Genomic DNA, 22,655 nt, shown 5'->3' on the forward strand with positions numbered 1-22,655 from the left:
CTCTTTTATGGTCCATTTAGTTATACTGTAAGCTCTGAAGGGCAAAGACCAGGCCTTCTATGGTCTTGGATTCTGCTCTATGACCAGAGCAGTGAATGCCATCTATTTTGTGTGAAGGCACAGCAAATGCTGACTCTGCCTGGGGTGTGGTCTACTCACAGGGACTCTCATTCCAGGCAGGAAGGGAGGTGGGTATGGGCAAGCTTCCTCCACCAGCTGAACTGACGACCACCGGAAGTAGAGCTGGGAGCAAGATGGCCTTTCGTGGCTGTCTCTGAGGTCACAGCCTTTGGTAGGAGCACGTCCAGGGCTGGCGCACATGCAGGACTGGCCTGAATGAGCCCATATACGTGCTCCTCTTAGATCTGGTCCTGCATTCGCACACTTCCCAGTGACAAAACCCAGGGGTGCTGCTCCCCAAATGTTCCCCTGCTTTCACATATCCGTGATTGGAAAGGTGGCTTCATTTTGTATCTCCCTTCCATCTCCGCCCTGCTCCGTGCAGGCTCTCATCTTGGTCCCACAAGGCAGGGCTAGCCTCTCATGAAACTGTGAGTAAGGAGATTCCAGACTATACAATAATGATATTTAAAAAATAAAGAAAAAGGAATTTTCAGGCAAATCCAAGGTTTCCAGGAGCACAGTGCGAACAAGTAAGGAAGAGCCACTGAAGCAGCAGGGGAGGTCCCGGCCTGAGCTGTGGACGGATGGCTTCCACGCATCACCAGCCAAGTCCAGGCTGATCCCTGGGTACCAGCAGAGGGCTCAGAATCTGGAACCCGGCTGGAGCGCGCTGGGCAGATGGATTGCTTTATTATAGAGCAGGCTCTCTCCTTTCATTCCCTCTCTCTTGCCTTATTTATCTCTCTTTCCCCATGGCCCTGTCATTCTTTCCTTTGAAAAAATACCTACCCTCCGCCCCCGCCTAAAGAAAACCCCACAAGACCCCTGCTTCTGGAGCTTTGACAGGTAGCTAGAGAGGCTTTAGATACTCATGCTGTTGTTTACTGAGTTTAAGCCTGTGTTCCGTGGAAACATCAAACTGAATAATTGCATCACAGAGTTCGCATGGGCTGTCTCTGGGAAAGGAAGACATGGACAGAGATGGCGGCTACCCCTGGGGGAGGGAACTAATGGCCGGGGAACGTGGGAAGGATGGAGGCTCTTTTGTGCCTCTTGAATTGTACAAGTCTTGTACAAATGTACAAGTCTTGCCTGTTAACAACAACAATAATTAATAACCAGTTACATCACCCCCAAAGTGTGGCATAGATCAGGGCTAAGAGGGAGATGTCGTCCCATCTTAGCAGGAAGGTTGGGCATGGGGGTCTCCTCTTGGATCATCCCTGGCTCCATCCTGGCCCCAGGTCATCTCATTCCAGTGGGCCCACCAGACTTACATGAGGCAGTCATTTCTGCCTTAGTTGTATATTCAGAGGTTCTGTTTTCCCTTTACTGAGAGAGCCTCTGAGTGCAAGCAAGCCACATTCCATTTGTGAAAACGTGAAAACAAACAGCAGTAATACAACAACCCCAAATTATCTGAGAACGTTTCTATAAGAAAACAAATAATATCTTCATGACTTTGGGGGTGTACAAAATTTTCTTAGTACACAGAAATACTAATCATGCAAGAGGAGAGTAGTACATTGGACAACATTAAAATAAGAACTTTTTCCATCACAGTCATCATTTAGAGAGTGAACAGGTAACCCACGGACGAGAAGAAGATATTCACAATACAGGCGAACCTCGTTTTATTGTGCCTTGCTTTACTGTACTTTGCAGATACTGTGATTTTTACAAATTGAAGGTCTGTGGCAACCCTGCCTCAGGCAAGTCTGTCAGCACCAGTTTTTCTAACAGCGTTTGCTCACTTTGTGTCTCTGTGTCACATTTGGGTAATTTTTGCCGTATTTGAGAATTTTTCATTGTTATTATATGTGTTATGAAGATCTGTGATCAGCAATGTTTGGTGTTACTATTGCAAAAAGATTACAACTTGCTGAAGGCTCAGGTGATGGCTAGCATTTTTTAGCAATAAAGTATTTTTTTTGTTTTGTTTTTTGTTTTTTTGCAGTACACGGGCCTCTCACTGTTGTGGCCTCTCCCGTTGTGGAGCACAGGATCCGGACGCGCAGGCTCAGCGGCCATGGCTCACGGGCCCAGCCGCTCCGCGGCATGTGGGATCTTACCGGACCGGGGCACGAACCCGTGTCCCCTGCATTGGCAGGCGGATTCTCAACCACTGTGCCACCAGGGAAGCCCAGCAATAAAGTATTTTAAATTAAGGTATGTACATTATTTTTTTTAGACTTAATCTATTGCACACTTAATAAACGACAGCATAATGTAAACATAACTTTCATATGCCCTGGGAAACCAAAAATTCGTGAGACTCACTTTATTGCAGTGGTCTGGAACCAGACCCACAATATCTCCAACATATGCCTGTACATCTGATAAAAAACCTGATTTTTTTAAAGAGGGTGAAAGAGTTAACATGTACTTTACAAAAGAGGATATCCCGATGGTCAGTGATATGAAAAGGTCCTCAACATCATTATTCATCAGACGGAGGCAAATTCGAACCACAATGAGACACCGTCACGCACCCACCGGGTAACGTGAAAAGGGTGACAAAACCAAGTCTTGCAGAGATGTGGAGCAACCTGAATTCTTAGACATTTCTGACAGAAGTATGAATTTGTTCAGTTGCTTTGGAAAACTTTTTGTCTACTTAAAAACCTAAACACATGCCTGCTTTAGGACCCAACAATTTCCCTATTAAATATTTATGTGAATGCAATGAAATATATGTGCACAGAAAAGCTGTACAAGAATGGTCACAGCAGCAATGGAACACAATGCAGCAAAACGAAAGAACCCAGTGATACCAGGCTGCAGCGTGGATGAATCTCACAGATATTATATTGAGTGAAAGAAGTAAAAAACTAGAATATACACTGTTTGACCTCACTTATAGGAAGTTCGTGTAAAACTAATCTGGTGATAAAAAGTAGAATAGTAGTTACCTCAAGGGGGTGCAGGAAAGTTAGTATTTACTAGGAAAGGACATGAGGGAACTTTTGGGGGAGATGCATGTGTTCTATATCTTGATCTGGTTGGTACACATATATAAACATTCACAGCTGTACTCTTGATATATGCGTAATTCACTGTACAAAACATACCTCAATTTTTTAAAGGGGAAGGAGGCTCAGAGGTCAGGTAGAAAAAATGATGAATGTCCATCCAGGCCATGCAAACTGTACTCTCTATTCCAGGAGCAAGCATGGGGACAGTGGTGGGGTTATTTGGTGAATCGCAGGGCAGTCAGATCTCTGAGTGACCCCAGGATTGTGCCATCAGATCCCACGCTAGAATCCAGGGCGATGGAAAACCTCTCATGGCTGGATGAGTAAGCCTTAATTCCTGGCTTTGGGAGAGCATTTCCTGGCATGGCAAGTCCTCTGCAGCTGCTTCCCTCACACACATTTGCTCAAGTTCAAGTGCAGACATGTCTGTGGGTTGTCAGTGTTCCCAGTGAGGCCCCACCTTCCACCCTGAGGCACCCTTCGGTACAGGCCCAAGCTGGACAGGGCCAGCAGGGTTGGTCAGAGATGTGTCTGGAAGGGGCGAGACCCTGAGTAGCATTCTGGGCCAGAGCTATTCAAAGCATAGTCCGTGACTGAAGCCTGTCCACAAACTGATACTCACCCACGATGATACAGGATGGAAATTGAGAGTAAGTGTTGAGAAACTTTTATAGCTGTTAGAAAGAGTCCTCTTACGACTATTGAATTTACGATTATAAAATTGGGTCTTGTCAGTTGTACTTTTTTTTTTCTTTTCATTTTTCTCATTTGTTTTCATCGTGTTTTATAAAAACGTGGGACTGCTATGAAATGAAAATTTTTACAAAGAGAAAGTAGTCTTTCATCTCAGGTAGCTAGAGGAGCATTTTCTTAAATGCTCAGAGGGTGTGTCCTAAAAGAACATATGGAAGAGCCTGAGCAGGGTCTCTGATAAGTCAGGGGCTGTTGCTGCCTGCACTTGGCAATTTTTAGAGACACTGAGCAAAACAGCCTAATTGTAGTTTCCATAGTTACCAGCTACCACCGAGGAGAACATGAGCAGATTTTAAAGGGAAAAGCCAGGCACAGGCAGAAGTCAGAAAGGTGGGGAGGATGCTGGGCCCCAGAGGAATCTGGGCCAGAGGGGGCGGCCACCACTATACATAGCTGAGGCCTTCAAGTTATTTTGATCCCAGAGGCAGATGCCCTGGAAACCTAGTGATGGCACATCGCCCTTGCAGCTGCCCATGAAGGACATGAGGCAGGCTGACAAGAGGCCTTCATCACAGCAGCAGGGTGGATTACCCTTCAGGGGTTCCACTCTCTGGCCCTGTCCCAGTGGCAGCTCCAGAAGAGTCACCCTCTTTTGCCACCATGCAGCCCGCTATCTATGGACCTCCACCCAAAGCAAAGTTAGCAGTAAGGGAAAGGCGGCAGGAAGCGTCCTGTACCAGCCCCACCGGCCTTCATGCTCAAGCTTGGGTCTAGGATTTGAGGCCAGCCTCTCTTCCACTGTCATCGATTGGGGACAGTGCTGTAGGCCATCCAGCTGCCTCACGTGTTCAATCATTTGCTCATTCCTTCTTTCATGCTTTACTCAACAGACGTTTCTAGAGCACTTGCGTGGGGCCAGGCACTGTCCCAGATGCTGGAGATGCAGCAGAGCCCAAGCAGAGAAGGTCCCTGCCTTCACGGAGCTCATATTCTAATGGGAGAGACCGATGATGGAAGCATAAACCACAAGGTGAGGTGATGGTACATTCCACTGGCCTCGGGGTGGGGCATTGGGCCAGGAGGGGCTGTGGTGATGGCGGAAACGTTTACACACAGTCTTTAGTATTTGAAGGGATGTGAAGGGCCAAAACACAGGCGCAGAAAGAAGACTGGGCTTGGCAGTGTGATTCATGGGGTCTGTAGGGAGCGCCACATGAGCCGGGGCTCAGTAAATGCTTGTCAACTGAATCTGTGGAGCCTCAGAAATCAGTGCTTTGTAAGTCCCTCTTGGCCCACATCTGCATGACCCTGAACCCTAGAGAGGCCCTTCCTACCCACTGGGTTTCAGGCAGGACTCAGGTTTCCAACAAGCTCTGGAAATTCCACCCAAGAGCCCACCTGGGCCACCAGCCACCAGAGGGCGCTGGTGCTGCTCCTTGGCAAAGAGAAGGCCTGATGTTGTTTAGGAAAATATTTGAATTATGTGAAATACGAAGCAGTCCCGCCTCAGAGTTATAGGCTTGTAAATCATACTGGGGAGAAAAAGGGCCAGGGGGATGGGGAGATGTGGGATGTGAGTTTATGATCTCTCCAGAAGCCCTTGATGGAATGACAGCCTCGTAACTCACTGGGGCCCACTCCTTCCTCCACCTGGGTTCAGCTCCTCCTCTGGGCCCCCCCGGGGAAGATTGATCAGGGTGCCAAGGATGAGAGCCTTGCTTGGTAGAGGCCTTAGGCAGGCCCCTCTAGGCTCTCTGGGGAGCGTGAGGGGAGGTAGCCATCATGACTGTTTATGCATTGGGTGCTGGCAGCTGGCCTCAGTTTTAGCGACTCCGTGGGGCTATATCCATGTGAGTTCCAAAGGACCGAGACTGAAGAGGCCAGCGTGAGCTGCAGGACCCAAACACCAGATGGAAAGGGCTCTGTGGGGTTCCATGGGGAGGCGGCCACCGTCTGCAAGGTCCCATGGACCCACACAGCAAGGATGCTGCATCTCTCTCTGGGTGAGGTAGCGTGTCATGCCGCTTCTCCCTCGTCTGGGCCATGTCTCCAGTTGGCCCTTTAACAAAACGGCCACCACCAGCCTCTTATCAGGGAACGAATACACAGCACGGCCGCAGAAGAGCTCACAGACTGAGAGCGGACCGTGTGCTGAGGCAACTGGCACTGACCTTCCTCCAGCTGGGGAGATATGCCCATGGGAGGAGGAGGGAGTGGCTGACAATATGCCTACCATCCCCTGCCTCTAGCTGTGGCCTCTGTCATGTCCAGGGTTTTAAAAAAGGGCCATGGGAAGTGCGTTTCCAATGGCAAGTCAGTGACAAACTGTTAAAAATAGCTTTCAAAAACCCTAAAGACTCCACCAAAAAACTGTTAGAAATAATGAATGAGGGCTTCCCTGGTGGCACAGTGGTTAAGAATCCGCCTGCCAATGCAGGGGACAGGGGTTCAATCCCTGGTCTGGGAAGATCCCACATGCCGTGGAGCAGCTAAGCCCGTGTGCCGTAACTACTGAGCCTGCACTCTAGAGCCCACGAGCCACAACTACTGAGGCCTGCGTGCCTAGAGCCCATGCTCTGCAACAAGAGAAGCCACGGCAATGAGAAGAGAAGCCTGCGTACCACAACGAAGAGTAGCCCCTGCTCACTGCAACTAGAGGAAGCCCTCACACAGCAGTGAAGACCCCAAAATAAATTAATTAAATTTAAAAAAAAAGAAATAATGAATACAACAAAGTTGCAGGACACCAATCAATATACAAAAATCTGTTGCATTTCTATATGCTAACAATGAGCTAACAAAAAGAGAAACTGAGAAGACAATCCCATTTACAATCACAATAAAAAGAATAAAATACCTAGGAATAAATATAACCAAGGACGTGAAAGACATGTACACTGAAAACTGTAAGACATTGTTGAAAGAAATTGAAGAAGACACAAATAAATGGAAAGATATTCCATTTTCATGGATTGGAAGAATTAGCATTGTCAAAATGTCCATATTACCTAAAGCAATCTACAGATCCAGTGTGATCCCTATCAAAATCTCAAGGACATTTTTTCACAGAAATAGAGTAAAACATTCTAAAATTTATACAGAACCATGTAAGGCCTCAAATAGCAAAAGCAGTCCTGAGGAAAAAAGAATAAAGCTGGAGGCATCACATTGCCTGACTTCAGGCTATTTAATAAAGCCATAGTAATCAAAACAGCATGGTATTGGCAGAAAAATGATGCATAGACCAATGGAACAGAATTGAGAGCCCATAAATAAACCCATGCATATATGGACAATTAATTTATGACAAAGGACCAAAGAACATACAACAGAGAAAAGTAGTCTCTTCAATAAACGGTGCTGGGAAAACTGGACAGCTGCATACAAAAAAATGAAACTAGACTACCATCTCATACCGTACAGAAATATTAACATAAAATGGATCAAAGACTAGAATGTAAGACCTGGAACCATAAAACTCCTAGAAAAAAACATAGGCAATATGCTCTCTGACATTGTTCTTAGCAATATCTTTCTAGATATGTCTCCTCAGGCAGTGGAAACCAAACAAATACTGTATGTTATCACTTTATGTGGAATCTAAAAAATAATACCAATGAATGTATATGCAAAACAGAAACAGACTCACAGGTATAGAAAACAAACTAGTGGTTATCAAAGGGAAGAGGGAATGGAAGGGGCAAATTAAGGATGTGGGACTAAGAGAGATAAACTACTACGTATAAAATAGATAAGCTACAAGGATATATTGTGTAGCACAGGGGATTTTAGCCATTATCTTGTAATAACTTTTAATGGAGTGTAAGCTGTAAAAATACTGAATCACTAGGCTGTACACCTGAAACTAAGTAGTAATGTAAATCAACTACAATTCAAAAAACCCAGTAAAAAATAAAAACAAAGTAAATGAACACACCAAACCAAACAGTAAGAAACACGTAGCTACAGAAAACAGAGTAGTGGCTACCAGAGGGGAGGGGGCAGGAGGGAGGATAACAGATGGAAACTGAATTTTTGGTGGTGAGCACATTGTAGGGTGTACAGAAGTAGAAACATAATGCTGCACACGTGAAACTTACAGAAGGCTTTAAATCAATGTTACCTCAATTAAAAAAAATAGCTACCTTTCTTGAGGTACTACATGTCAGACATCATGTACATAATCACATTTTCTCACAGATTCTCACAATTATCTCACAAATTATTTCCATTTCACCGATGAGGGGAGTGAGGCATAGAGATGTAAATCAGTTTGTCTAAGCCACACACAGACAGCTAAGTACGGTGTTGAAGATTAGAACCCAGATCCCTCTGTCACTCTTGGGCATCCCGCCAGGGAGCCTGCCAGCATCTCATCCCTGTCAATGTCAGTCCCTAAACCTTTCGGCTGAATTCCCATTCAATTTCTATTCCTCTCTGCCTGCTTTAGTTCACAGTTGCAGTCCAGTGCCTATCCTTTCTCATTTTCTCTGCGATGTCTTTTGCATTTACAATGCTCTGGTGATAACCCACTATTGAGAGAGAGGGAGAGAGAGGCTCTTTATTTAGAGTTTGTGGTAATATAGCACAATCAAGAGCATAAGCTTTAGAGTCAGAGAAACCTAGGTTTACATTCCAGCTCCATCACCTCTATCATTTGCCATTTGTGGGACTGGAGTTGTTATCGCTTTGAGCCTCAATGTACTCATCCATAAAATGGGTGTAGTAGTGACAACTACTGCATAAGGCTGGATCCTGAGAATTGAATGAGGTAATGTATGTAAGTGATACCTCAACTCACTTTATAAAAATCATCTCTCTGAGAAAGTTCTTTGTGGCCTGGGAGCTGATGACCCTCTGTCACAGGGCATTAAATCAGGGTTACAGTCTTACCCTACACTTGTATTCTCTTCTTCATCTCCTCCCAGTATCTTATCAACCCTAAGGGACCTAATTTTTTTTAATTGATGGGATACAAAAGACTAAGATCATTTAGAAAACCCTGTCTTCAGGATCAGTTTGGTTTCATTACATGATATCCTCTTTGGGTACCTGATCTTGCGGCCCAGTGCTTTAGAGAAAACAGCAGGCATTTATCTTATTACTCAGTGTCCAGCATTGAGTTCAGAAGAAAAGAAATGTTAAGACCTGGTCTATTACTGAGTTGAGGAGACGGGACATAAGAAAGAGGTGAAATTATTAGGGAATAAAATTATCATGTACATATCAGCACTGGTTCTGTTAAAATAAAGTGCTGAGTGGTGTTATTAACAGGCAATTCGAGGCTATAGCCATCCAGGATAAGATGCTAATTGTGTGGTGCAGGAGAGAAGGGCATAGGTGCCTGGGGAGGTTGAGTAGTAACCAGTCCCGCTGAGAAGTCACCTGTGAATGTGCTGAGTCACAGAGCCAGTGGGCGCATCCAGCCCTCACCAACGTCCAGCTTTTGGTGTCACTTGATGTCCTTGTCTCACATATGTCAGTCACAACTTTCAAGGTGGAATAAAAACTTGGTTTGATGGTGAATAATGGGAAGGAGGTTGGCGATGGCAGTAATGGAAAGGTGAAGAGGTGGAGGAAGACTGAGGGCTCTTCCCAAGAAAAGACTCTGTGAAATGACTTTGATCTCACTTGTGCAGAATTATTAAGGGTTTTAAAGGATTACATATTGCACTGTAGACCTCCCTCGTGCCCGACCTCATACCCTCTTGACCCACATTTCAGCCCCAGCTGTTGCCATAGCAACCAGGTGGCATGCATGTAGCCTGACAGCATCTGTTTTCGGGACAGACCCTGCATAGCCCTTGCCTCTGCCCCAGGGCACCACTGTGCCTGCCACTGGGGTCCCTGGGGGGAGCCACGTAGCCATTGCTACACACTCGCAAATCTTAAAAGTCTGAAGGATGAAGCAGCCACTGGGTAGCCTTCACGCTCTGGGGGATGGGAGCCAGTGGACGCGGTCTGAGGTGCTGTTTCTGGAGGGCCCTTTCTAGTGGGTTACCTGCTGCCCACAGTGGAGGCCCGCTTGATAATCCACCCTTGAGTTGTCTTGTCTTCTCTCCCTTACCCCACTCCTGTTTCTCAGGACCACCTCCCCTAATAAACCCCCTGCTCATAAGCCCTTGTCTCAGGTTCTGCTTTGGGGGAAAACTCAGGCATGTATCATTTTCAGTTACCCACTTCTGTACTTTATTGGGAAGCTATATTCTACACTTGCATTTCAGGATTTGGGCGGAGATTCTTGCACTAACTTTATTCATTCATGTAACTGACACTTTTAGCGTGACTGCTATACGCTGGGTCCTGTCCCATGAGCTAGGTCCAGAGAGAGAACAGGTGGGGTTTTTCCTTCAGGCGCCTGTCACTCCACACTAAAGCCACCATCCACTAAAGCTTGTAAGATGTCAGGACCCGCTCTAAGTCCTTTGAAAGCCTTACCTCACTTGATCCTCTCAACAGCTCTGTGAGGAAGGCGTTATTATTCCCAACTTTACAGATGAGAAGACCAAGATTTAGAGACAGGAATTTGCTCCAGGTGGCAGGGCTGGACAGTGATGGGCAGGGTCTTCGCCATTACTCTACCCGGAAAACATGTTCAGGCAACAAAAGGAAGACTGAGGTCACAGCTGTCTGGATAGGTGGGGTGCTCACACAGTACCGAGTAGGGGCCATATGCCCCCTGTGTTGCCCCTGGGTTTTCATACAGCTGGAGGCAAACCACAGATGAAGAAGGAATGAGAAGAGTACTGAGGAGTCAGGGGCAGTGCAGGCAGGCCCATGGGGAGGGGGCGCCACGAGCCAGTCCTCGCAGTGGACGCACTCCTGGTGGATGGGGCCGAAAGCGCATCCCTAGTGACCTGCCAGCCTCCCTTCCCTTACCACTCTGCTTCCTGTACCCCCCAGGCCCTGCCTTTGCATCACTGGAGTTGGACAGGCTTAACCAGGGGTGGTTGGGGAACTTGGCAGGTGGGAAAGCAGCAGCCCAGGTCTGTACTCCAAAGCGGAACAGGGATAAGAATGGCCCCCCTTCTGTTGGGGCGCATGAGTTTCTCCCCTGCCTGTATTTTATTTTTTTTATTATTATTTTTTTTTTGCTGTACGCGGGCCTCTCACTGCTGTGGCCTCTCCCGTTGCGGAGCACAGGCTCCGGACACACAGGCTCCGCGGCCATGGCTCGCGGGCCCAGCCGCTCCGCGGCATGTGGGATCTTCCGGGATCGGGGCACGAACCCGTGTCCCCTGCATCGGCAGGCGGACTCTCAACCACTGCGCCACCAGGGAAGCCCCCTGCCTGTATTTTAGAGGGATCATCAGGCCTCTATTAGAATCAGCCAGCAGTAGGTGCTGCCGAGAGCAGCCAGCCTGTGTGTGTGGACAGGCCTTTGTAGGCATCACAAGGAGCTGTCATTTACGGTCCCCTCGAGGTGGCTGCCGTCTGGAGTGAGGACCTGGGTAGAGAACATGGTCTGTGCCCCAGTAAGGATGAGTTCTTTGCCTTCCTGAGAAGTTGGTCATTATTGAAATTCCTAGAAGACTATAGGCTGTGTTTTAAAACGACCTTGGTTGGATGCATCCCGGGATGGTCCATATAGCCTCTCCCGAGGCGAGTGCCGCGACCTGCACCTGGGGCTGAACGCTCTCCACCAGGGCAGGCGGGCTGCGAGAAGACCAGGCAGAAAACCTCCTGCACAGAGTTGGCGACAGGTGCTGTCCTCCCCCAGCCTCTTCCTTCTGATTCCTCTCTCCCGATCCTTCCCGCCCGCACGCAGCCCCAAGTTCCTTCTTTCCTCTTCTCTATGGAGCTGTGCCTTCTTTTTCTGTCTTCCAATTCTTTCCTAATCTGTCCAAAATCCAGCTCAGGAAAATTAGGAACTTCCACAGAATGATTCACATTGAGTGTAAATGGCCAGTAATACCTTTAAAAAAATAAAAGAGTTCGGTCAAAAGAATAATTCTCTGTAGGTGAAAGGTGAGACTCCACACATCCAGCTGTCAACTAAGGAGCTAACTGTCGGTCAGGTTGAATTTCTTGTACCTTGTAATGCACAGGATAGTCTAGGTTATGCTGCAGTAACAAACAGCTCTCACCCCTCAGGGACTCAAAACAGCAAAGGTTTATTTTTTACCCGTACTACATAACCATCAGGGTCATCTGGTGGCTCTGCTCTGTGACGTCGTTGTTCTCACTCTGTGGTCCAGGCTGAGGGAGCCTTGCAGGGGACCTATATCACAGGTGTTCAGATTTCATTGGCCCAAAGCAAGGGGCTTGGCCAGCTCACCTTTATTAGGTGGGAAACTGTAATGCTCATTCAGGGAGGGGAAGTGGGAATTGTTGAACAGTGTCACAGTCTACCAGATGTCCCTACGTGTGGGTCCAACCTCATACACCTGCCTTCAGCTTTAGCAGATACTCCCAGCAGCACCGCAGGCTTGGGGTCAGCATTCAAGGTGGGAGTTTTGTTAAAAGCAGGGCAGGTTTAGAGAAGGTGATGGTGTGGAAGTGACCTGCTCCTATCTCCATTCACCCTGCTCAGCCAGGAGCCGCTCTGCCAATCAGGGAGAGGTTTTGACCACAACACCTGCTCTTTTCACCTGCCAGAGACAGCCACCAGCTACAGCTCAAGGAATTAGTTTCTTAAAGATAAAACATTCATGGCAGGGGGTGTGTGGCCAAATATGAAAAATAATGGAGAGCATGTCAGTCAAAGTTGTGAAGCTAATCAAGGGACCAACTTTGTGGCTGGTCGCTTTCCCCTAGTCCTCCTGCCTTTGTCCCCTCTTTCATCTGTTCTTGATTTACTGTGATTTACTCTGTGCTGGGTACTTGTTAAACTTGGGTAACATTCGTTCAGCTGAGATATGGACTCTGCCTTCAATAATCTCACAGTCTGATGATCAAAAATATACATATTTCATAAGGTGTTAGATATTTAGTCTTTTGCAGTGATAAATAAGGAATCTGTTATGGACTGAGTTATGTCCCTCCAAAATTCATATGTTGAAGCTCTAACCCTCAGTGTGACTGAAGTTGGGAGATGGGACCTTTAAGGAGGTAATTAAGGTTAAATGAGCTCATAAGAGTGGGACTCTATAATCTGATAGGACTTGTGTCCTTATAAGAAGAGACAGCAGAGATCTTTTTCCAAACACACACACAGAAGAAAGACCATGTGAGGACACAGAAGGTGGCTGTTTGCAAGCCAGGAAAAGTGGTCTCACCAGAAACCAACCCTGGCACCTTGAATTTGCACTTCCAGCCTTCAGAACCATGAGAAAATAAATGTCTGTTGTTTAAGCCACACAATCTGATCTGTTATGGCAGCCCAAGCTGACTCTAAATTTGTTACTGAGGCCCAGGCCCAATCCACTCTTTTGTTTGTATGATATCATTTTTATGACTAGTAATAGTACTCCATGCATGTGTGACCCTTCATAATACCCCAGGTTTTTTGCACTTTAGTTACAGGAATCTGTCCTCCCCACAGTCTCCTGGATTTCATAGTGCAGTTAGACGTGTCTGCAGTTTATGGATAAGGAAACAAAATCACAGAGAAATGATCCGCTCAAGGTCACAGTGACTGATTGTGATAAAATATGAGATCATATAGCTAAAGGAGTCTGAGGACAGGGCAGGAACTGGGTCATGTGTGGAATCCCAAACTGAACTTTCCACCACAGCCTGCTTCACTCTTTAGGAGAAGGAAACACATCTCCTTCCTATCCATGAAGTATACTTTCTGTGTGAGTGTTAACCACCAAGACAAACAAGCAAACAAAAAACAACCCACAGAACCTCTGGCTGATGTCAGTCCTTTTGGTTTATGCTAGACCTTGAGGTCACTAACTCCCAGGAGCCTCGGGTTTGGTGGCTGTGGGGGCAGCAGGAGATCAGTCTGTCTTACATCTCCCCACACTTCTCTTTCCTTTCTTCCTTTCTTAATTATCCTTTCTCTGTGTGTTTCTGCCTCTCCTTCCTGATCCTGCTTCCTTTCCGATTCTCTTTTCTCATGGTTTTCACTTTGCATAATAAGAACGTTGGAATTTCATGGCGACATCCAGCCCAGCCCTCTCCATCTGCTGACCTGAGGCTTAGAGAGGAAAGTGTCTGCTCAAGGGCAGCCAGTGGAATGAAGAGCAGAGGACAGTTTTCCTGGGCCCAGCCAGGGACTTCCCTGCATCATCTGCATCACTTTCCCTTTCCCCTCCCACACCGCCTCTAAGCCGTGGAACAGGCCATGATGGACGTGAGCGCAAGCAGATGAGCTGTCTTCTTCCCTCCCCGCTGCCTCTCTTGCCACCCTTTCCATTTTCTTCTCCCTGTCCTATTTCTACTCCAGAGACAGCACTGGGTTCAAGGTCTCCACCCTCGGTCAAAATTGGGGGAAGAGGACCCATAAAATCATTTACAGTTAGGTATGGCTTGCCAAGAAGACTTGAAGCGGGGATGGTAATCCTAGCGTTATCTCCGGAGTGTGTGACTGGAGGATTGTGTTGAGAGAGATTCAGAGGCAGATCCGACTCTGTGCCAAGGTGATGTCCGCTAACAGCATTGACTGGGAGTAAGTTTGCTTTCCCCAGCTTTGCAGGGTTTTCGCCTCCTGCGATGCCTGCTTTGTAGCTGAGGACAGAGCCTTAGGTAAAAGGATGTATCTGATATGGCTGAGTACACATATCATGTGGCTGGACAGAGAAAGTGCTGTTTCTCTACATCATAGAGGCCACCATAGCCTATTTATGGCCCAGCCTCTCCCCCTCCCCCTCCTAGCCGGACACATAAAGAAAGACCCCAAATCCCAAACTGCATTTTATTATTTTTTAATAAACTTTATTCTATATTACAAATAGGTTTTTTTTGTTGTTGTTCTGAACTGCAAAATAGGAATGCCTTATATTTACATACACAGGTATACAATTAATTATAACAAAGGTACAGAAGCTTGCCTTTACCAAGTCACAACTGGGCTCCAATTTAAATAGCATAGGTTTCCTTTTTAAAAACTTTTTTTTTAATCTTTTTTTTTTTTAACCTTACTCGGATACTCTTCTTTAAAAATCAAAACCAGAAGACCCTCTTCCTCTAATAGATTTCATCCAGATATCTTTGAGGCTCATTGTAACACTGTTGTCTAAAGATATGTTTTGCTTTGTTCTAACAAAGGGTCGGTGTTCAAGGTGGGAGCTTTCTGGAAACAGAAGTGGGGCGGGGCTGGGAGTGGGTGACCCAAGCAGGAATGACCGCCCTACCGCCTTCAGCAGCCTGTCTCTGAGACTCAAAGGCCCCTGCCTGTTCCTTAAACCGCCCATTCATCCTTTCCTGATCCTCCTCCTCTCTCTAGTGTTTGAGACTTAACTCTGGGTCATCTGACCAGGCCAGACTCCTCTCCCCCCACCCCTTGGCTCACGGAGCCATTATCTCTTGTGGTACCCTGGAGTTGTTGGTTGCTATGGTAACTTGGCAGGACCCTGCTGAAAGAGATAGGCTGGTCTCTACAAGCTAAAGTGGGGAGGAGGGCGGCTACCTCCACTCCTTCCCTCCCATCTCAGGGCCTGGGGTTCTTGTCCTTGGTCAGTGCAGCCAACTCATGACTAAGCCAGGACCTCTGGCCTCACGGATGCCAGGCCCAGGCAGGGAGCGATGGGGCGGGGGAGAGTCGTCCACCCTAAAACACAAAGTCGTGGTTTCCAAATGGAAACAAGATTCTTTGAGGTAAACTCGCTTTTCTTTTTAAAGAACGGAAGGTTTAACAGGCCAAAACAAGCTGACAGGAACATCGGGGAAGGAGAACACACACGGACACATACAGCTTCTTAGTTGTCCACCTGTATTGCGTTCAGGAGTCCTGTTTGGTAAAGCGGTGTCTCAGTTTCTCAAGTGTCCTTTGCATTTGCTCTGTGACCGTATCCTCTGTTTGGAATTCTACTCTTGTAAGGGAGCCCTTCCAAAATGTGCTTGAGTTGTAAGATCAAAGATACCAACAAAAGAAGTTCTAATTCCAGATAAAGAACCTGGTGGAAGATGAGCTGCACAGACCTATTAGCCGTGAGCATCTGCCTTCTCAGGAGAGGGGTCCCTCCACAACCAGTCCCTAGCAGGGTCTCCTTGCTGTCTGGGGGAAGCTGTAGGATTCAGCAACACCACGGGCCGCCTAGAGAGAAGTGAAAGAGGGTAGCGTGGAGGGAAGGTGGGGCTCGCCTGATCAAGGTCACCGGGCCTTCCCCACCCTGGCCCAGCTCAGTCTCTGCTAGTACAAACCAGAAATCTTTTTATTCATAGGGATTTTGTTTTGTTCTGATTTAGGGTAGTCACCTGCCTACTCAAGGAATTTAATTGGGACTCATAATGAGTATGTATTACTTTTACAACCAAAGCATCCTTTACATTTTATAAAAGCTGGATACTCCCCCTAATAATAAATCATTTTATTGGGGATCAAAGATTTGTAGTTTAAAAAAGCTGTCTCTTGAATGAACTTTTACTGCAGAGATTCCTTTCCGAGTGGGAGGCGGGGGTCATTCAGTTTTCCAGAGGCTCCGGAGCGGAGCGTCAGCCTCTCCCAGGAGCTGCCTCTTCGGCGTCCCCTGTGGCTGTCCCTCAGCCTCCCAGTCTGTAAGATGACTCGTTTGCTATGCCTGTGGGGTGCGGCGGCAGAGACAGGAGGGGCAGGGGTTAGCATGGCGGGGCTGCAGCCAGCCAAGGGAAGCACCAAGGACGTTAGCAGCCACGGAGGCTGCTCCCCCTGGCACGGCCACGCCTGGCCGTGTCCTGACCCATTTCTTTAACAACAGGGGGAGCCCCCCTGTCCTCCGGTCTCCAGTTTCTCCTCATCCCCTTGGAAGTCACAGATAAAAGAGTTTTGTGTCCCCCCCGCCCCACCCCAGTATTTGGACTTTACATCCACGCCTGGGCTCCCTCCTTAATCTCGGACCCTTAAAATACACAAACAAAAAATAATCAGCTACAGACCCCAAATAAACAGCCTACCTACGGCTTCAAGACAAAGGGAAGGGCTGAGGGATGGGAGTGGGGCTTAGTGGTCTGTCCTGAGAGCTGACAGGGAAAGTGAGGGGCTGAGAGAAGGTTCTTGAGGACGTGAACTAGAAGCAAGAGAAAGGGTCAGGAAGGAGGTGGGATCTGCCCGGGGCGGATCTGCCGGGGGGGCACGGTGCGGACTCTGGTACCTAGACGCTTTTCATTCATGGGATCACCTCTCAGACACCCGCGCTGCGGTTCTCATTGGCGGGGCCAGTTCCTGGAAGGGCCGTGGTCCAGGGCCAAAGCTCCTCTCTCCAGGGCTCTGTTTTTGATTAACAGTAATTAACCGTAGCCTTCACTGCGTTAAGTATTTGACTTGGCATCCTGTGAGGCCAAAGGAAGTGCCCTTTTGTCCTAAGAGCTGAGACGGATGGGATAAGGAGCTTTCCCTTTTAGGTGAGAGCGAGGGGTTGTTTAGGGCTCTGGAAACATCAGCAGGGCTTGCCTTGTGGAATGGAGGTCCTTTGGGAAATCACTGCTGTGGCTCCTCTGCTGGGGGGCCCACCGGCCCTGGCTGGACCAGGGAGCCCCGAGCGCTTACTCGCGAGGCGAGGCATCTTTGGAGGGCTGGATGGGGCTAGGGCGGTCCCAGGGGGCTGGACTGAGGGCGGAGCTGTCCATTGGGGGCTGAGCAGCTCCTGAACTTAGTGGCTACGGGGTCTTGGGGCAGAGGCTATGCGTGCGGGAAGTGAGCAAGGGGGGAGGGGGCACTCAGGAGCCAGGCATGCGAAGGGGACAAGAGCACGAGGACCTGGGGTGAGGGGAAGGGGGTGTGGTGCTGGGACAGTACATCGACACTGATCCCGGCCTGGGAGGTGAGAGCTGGGCCCGCAGGGCCAAGATTAGAGACCTCCCGCCGCTCAGTCCAGGTCAGTCTGCCTCAAATGTCAGGATTTCTTTAAACCGACTTCTCTCTTTCTAGCATCTCTGGCCTCACTCACTGGCCCACAGGCTCACAAGAGGGAGGCTCTAGGGCTCTGGGTGTGCACATCACGGTTGGCCTATGGGACGCTCAGGTTATCCTGGGTCCCTGACTTCCAAACCACCTTGAAAGCAGAAGGCAAGAAAAAAATGTTTTCCTGAGGAAGTAACCGACACAATAGCCGACTTCACTTAAAGGTACTATTTGCAGTTAACCAAGAAATGTCAGGGTTTCTCCTTCCAAGGAAGGACAGAGAATGGCAAAGCCCAGACCTGGGGGAGACTTGTGCTCCCGGGAGAGATGACCAGCCTGCAGTTAACTTTCCCAGCCTCTCTCGCCCATTCTTGTAGATTGAGGACCTTGTAAAGTTCTCCCTTCCCGGCGCCATCCCATCTCACTTCAACATTCAGACTCCTTACCTCACCCAGGTCAGTTATTTCGACTGTGTGATCTCCTGGTACCATTTTGGACCCTGGTGGTTTCAAGGGGTTGAAAGAGTGAAAGAGATGGGATGAAAGGGAGGTGAGGAGACATGGCCTTTTCTCCCCTGCTCTCTGCCCACAACTCAAGGAGTCAGATAAAGGTCCCACCTTAAACAGAACTGTGACCCTGAACATTAACTGTGACACGGGGCGGGGCCTTGAAGAGACTTCCCTTCCAGAGGACCCAGTCTGCCCAAGTCCCTTCTCTGGCACATACTGGCCAGCATGGAGGAGGTTGGGCATTCCAAGGGCAAGTGTGGAAAGAAGATCTGGGGGAAAGAGAGGCTTTTTGACAACGCTGCCTTGTCTTTACTTTGAAACGTATCACACATGCGCCAAGAATCCAAACGAAAGAAATGGAAAACAAACAGCAAAAGGAAAAAGAGCTCTTATGGGGAAGATGGGTTGTGACGCTGCGAAATTCGATCCTATTTCTCCATCCCCCCAGCAGGCCACAGAGACTTTGGGCAAACAAAGCGCCAGAAACCACCCACCCCACCAATTAAAATAAAACCTGCCCCAAACCCGTCCCCCAGGAGAGAGGAGGAGGGCATGGAAACTTGTCCCTCCTCCTCCCCTCTTTCTTCCTGACATTTCTCCGAGGTGACTGAAGTTTCTCTTACAACAAAAACATGGGGGGAAAATTTGTACCGACAATGAAACAATAATAATAATCCGGTCAAAAAAAGAAAAGCTTCAGCAGAACCATGATAACAGTCTTTTTTCTAAATGTTCATTTTTTTTCTCTAACTGTGCAAAACTTAAAAAATAAATCAAAACACACTCATACACACATACTTACACTCACAGCTTCCACTCAGCACATCTGTGTTAAATATGTTTGTGTCTTTCTTCTCCCCAATCCCTTCACATGTGCAAAAATATTTTAGCGGCCCAGGTGCCTCCTCAGCCCTCCTGCACGCTTCCTTCCTGGCCTGCCAGGGCTTGTGGCTTCTGGGGAGGAAATCAAATGATCAAGGGTAGAAATTCCATGCTTCTTCACTTGGCACTTCATTTGCCAAAACCTTTGGTTATGCTTTTCCCCCTTGACATGCATATTTTCTCATTCTCCTCTTCCCGTTGGTTAGGTTACTTGTATTTTGCCCATCATTTGTCCTGCTCGACGCCACATCACGCCCTGCTCTGCGTCACCACTGCCCGGCCTCCAGTCCTGTCCAGGATCCCCTTGGCCAGTGACCACCCTGATTTCCTACGGAGAGGTGACCTCATCCCTCTGCACTCAGCACAGAAAACAAGTGTTGAAATGTCCTGAAGTTGCAGAATGAATGGTGAGCAAGGGCAGAGAAGGGAGATGCTTCAGATCCCCTGATAGGACAAGGAAGCTTTCTGAGCTCTCTGCCTACTCCTGGGGCACACACACACACACACACGTGCATGTGCACATGAGATCACACACACACACACACACACACACACACTCATATCCAAAGGGGCTAGCATTCTTTAAGCACAGGGTGCTCCACAGATGTTGCTGGAAATGGTGTGGTTCCTTCCTCTTTCCACGTGGGGCCCCTGTGGAGTGGATGGCAGGGGAGGATGTCTGATGCTCGGGGGGTGAAGGCGGGACTGTGGAACCTTGTCCCCAACCCCACCTGAGATGATGCCGCCGCTTGCCTCCCAGAGTGGGGTACAACTCCACACCGGGGCTGCCAGGCGAGTCTATGGCGGAGACTGGACCACAGATGGAGATGGTGTCTAAGGTCCCTTCAAGGTTATAGGTTTCCACGATCCTCCGTCAGACCGTCTCTCATAATAGCCCCTGCTCACCTAGGACACATGTCTGAGCACACATTAGTCTGGCTGGCCATGGATGGAAGGACAGATGGAGGAACAGATGCCAGAGCCAAGGTCAGTTGTATGTCCTCCTTTTCCTCCCTTTTCCAGCCAGGTCCTTCCTCTTGATTCTTCGGTCCTTCCCAAACACGACACACTCGGGACTGAGTTGGGCTGGCATTTTGGCCTGTCTCTGTGAGGCTGTGCTTGAGTGTGTTTCTTTCCATGACGACTGCCGAAGAGCTGAGGGAGGAGAGTGACTAAAGAGACAGCTGAGATGTTGATGAAATAACTCCCAAGGAGGTCTGAACAGTCCAGAGACAAAGTCATCTGCATCTGCAACGGCACCAGATTCTGCAGGGAGCCAGGGGCAAGGCTGTCTGCCCCAACTTTCTACAGTTCTCAGGAAGGACAGTGGGGACGGGAGCCACGGAGACAGCTGGAGGTAGACTCTCCCAGATGCACTCGGCATTTTACCCTGACCCCTGATGAGCGATGACCGAGGAGGTTGGAGGTGTGTCCTCTAGACGGCACTCGGGGATCTGCAAGGGGTCAGACCCATGACTGTGGTCGTGACTTGTTAGCATATGGAGGCGAATGGAAAACAACCAATTTTGCTTCCAGGGTAGATGCAGCTCTCTTCTTTTCTCCCTCTACATGTTACATTTCTGCCACTGTGAGCCAGACTGGGAGGTTGGGAGGATCTCCACAGTGGGCTGTAACTGCTATTCTTTCTCCTGTCTGGTTTTCCACAGGCCCGGGAGGAGACTGGGCAGGCAGGGCCCTATGGGCACTTGGAAAGGCTCCAAGAAGATTGGAAGGGAACAAAAAGGCCTCTGGATGCCAATCCAACAAGTGGGAGACAGCATGCGAGGCACCCCACGATGCCTCACGCTCCCCAGTCCAGCCACACGCAGGAGGTGCAGCCTTTCTTACAGTTGCAGAGGGACCACTCCACTGACAGACCCCCTGGAGATGGAAACCTGGGCCAGGAGACGTCTTCCCAGTGAAGGTAATACAGAGCTCACTGCCTCGTCCGCAGGCCAACGCTCGGCTCAATGCGGGGCTATCAAAATGTGGGAGAAGTAGCAGTACAGAAACATCCTTCATCCGTGGCTCCTCATCCATATTCGGGCCCTGCTGCTAATGCATGAGGTCAGCAGGGAAGGAGGGCCCCCTCTGATGTCTTCTGGTCAGGTCCCTCATGGGGCGGGGCGGGCCATCCTGGACTAACCGAGGGTCGGTGGCGTGGCTCAATCATGTTGGTAGAGCAACTGAAAGAGAGGGGATCCAGGAAGGAGAGAGAGACAGAAACAGGCAGAGAGAGAGGGAGATAGCGCTGCTCAGGGGATGCTGCTGACGCCAGTCGGAACTTGCACTTGGTAAAGATGATAATCTAGACTGAGGCACGGCTTGGTGTGTCCCTCCCTCCAGGGGGTGCCTGGAAGGACGGTTCTCAGCTGTCTAAGCTCATGAGGGTTATGACTTGTTCTAGTTTGTAGGCCAGTTTCTGCTTCCCACACTGGTCATCGTGGTCCAGAGGTCCAAGGATCTGTTGAAGAGCCAAGAAGGGGGCAGTCACTAGTTTGCGTACGTGTGTCTGTGTTCTTAGGGTACACACAGACAGGGGACATGGTCAGAGGGTTTGGGAGGATGTGTGCAGGTGAAGCGGCCCACACAAGGTGGCTGGGGAGGCAGACAGCCTGAGTGACGGGGTGGGGAGGTGCGGGGCAGCGCTCGGGCATAGGGAACAAACGTGTGGGCACCCAGGTGTCAGTGAGTGCAGGATGCCAGTGCATGCACCAGCATGTCTGAATACATGTGTACACTTCAGTGCCCACAGAAGACAGCTGAGTGGGCACAAGACACCTGTGCCAGGCTGCTGCAGTTACCTAGGGGTTAGACAGCAAACAGGTCCATGCCCAGCGGGAAGCACGGTGCTCAGTGTCTCGGGGTGACTTCCACTCCTGTTACCACCTTCCACTCACAGGGCAGCTGTGCTGCTGCTCAGACATGGGGAGCCTGGATTCTGAACCTACCTGGTCTATACCGGTATGACCAAGAAAACCATAGGCACCTCTGTGCTGGCCAGAAAGCAGGCAGCGTCTGCAGGGGCAATGACCCCAGATGAAGTTTCCTAACTAGGGAATGCAGCAACTATAGACTCCATTCTGCTCTAGTCTGTATCTATTCTGTTCTGATTCTCTCCTACCCTATCATCTTGTTTCTATTCTATTCTATTCTATTCTTTCTATTCTATTTTCTATTCTATTCTTTTCTATTCTATTCTATTCTTTTCTTTTCTCTTTTCCTTATGGAAGTGGGGAACTGCTTGCTTAAAGAGAATTCGATCAGAGAGAGGGAAAAAATAAAGGAGAGGGAACAGCAGGGAAGAGAAAATAAAGAGAAAAAAACAAGAGATACTTGATCTATATATCTGAAAAGAACAGGCATTAATGCAGAACTGATAGACTGGTATGTTTCTAGCATCCCTGTCTTTAGAGCACAGCCCCCAAGTCCCGGGTGGTAGAGTTTCCCCAGCAGACATGGGGGAGGGGTGAGTCTGGCGTGGTGCTCTTGGGCACAGAGGCTGCTCCAGGCAGGGATCTCTGGGTCTCTGCCGCCGTCCTTCCC

General features: G+C 48.8%; 1 protein-coding gene and 1 long non-coding RNA gene across 3 annotated transcripts in view; one reads left to right on the top strand and one right to left on the bottom strand.

Moving 5' to 3' along the window:
* The first annotated feature begins 3,666 nt into the window (after positions 1-3,666).
* LOC132496494 (uncharacterized) lies at positions 3,667-19,481 on the top strand. Its single transcript, XR_009533413.1, has 3 exons — positions 3,667-3,748; positions 4,682-4,821; positions 19,316-19,481. It is a non-coding gene; the product is annotated as an uncharacterized LOC132496494 (long non-coding RNA).
* The window catches only part of PLXNA4 (plexin A4), a 627,343-nt gene continuing 619,338 nt past the window's right edge, over positions 14,651-22,655 (bottom strand). For both annotated transcript variants that reach the window (XM_060108908.1, XM_060108911.1), the window contains exon 32: positions 14,651-21,573. In XM_060108908.1, coding sequence (XP_059964891.1) covers positions 21,478-21,573 — 96 coding nt within the window. In that variant the 3' untranslated portion in view covers positions 14,651-21,477. The remainder of the gene's footprint in view (positions 21,574-22,655) is intronic.

Source organism: Mesoplodon densirostris, chromosome 9 (genome assembly GCF_025265405.1).
Source record: "Mesoplodon densirostris isolate mMesDen1 chromosome 9, mMesDen1 primary haplotype, whole genome shotgun sequence".
Lineage (NCBI taxonomy): Eukaryota > Metazoa > Chordata > Mammalia > Artiodactyla > Ziphiidae > Mesoplodon > Mesoplodon densirostris.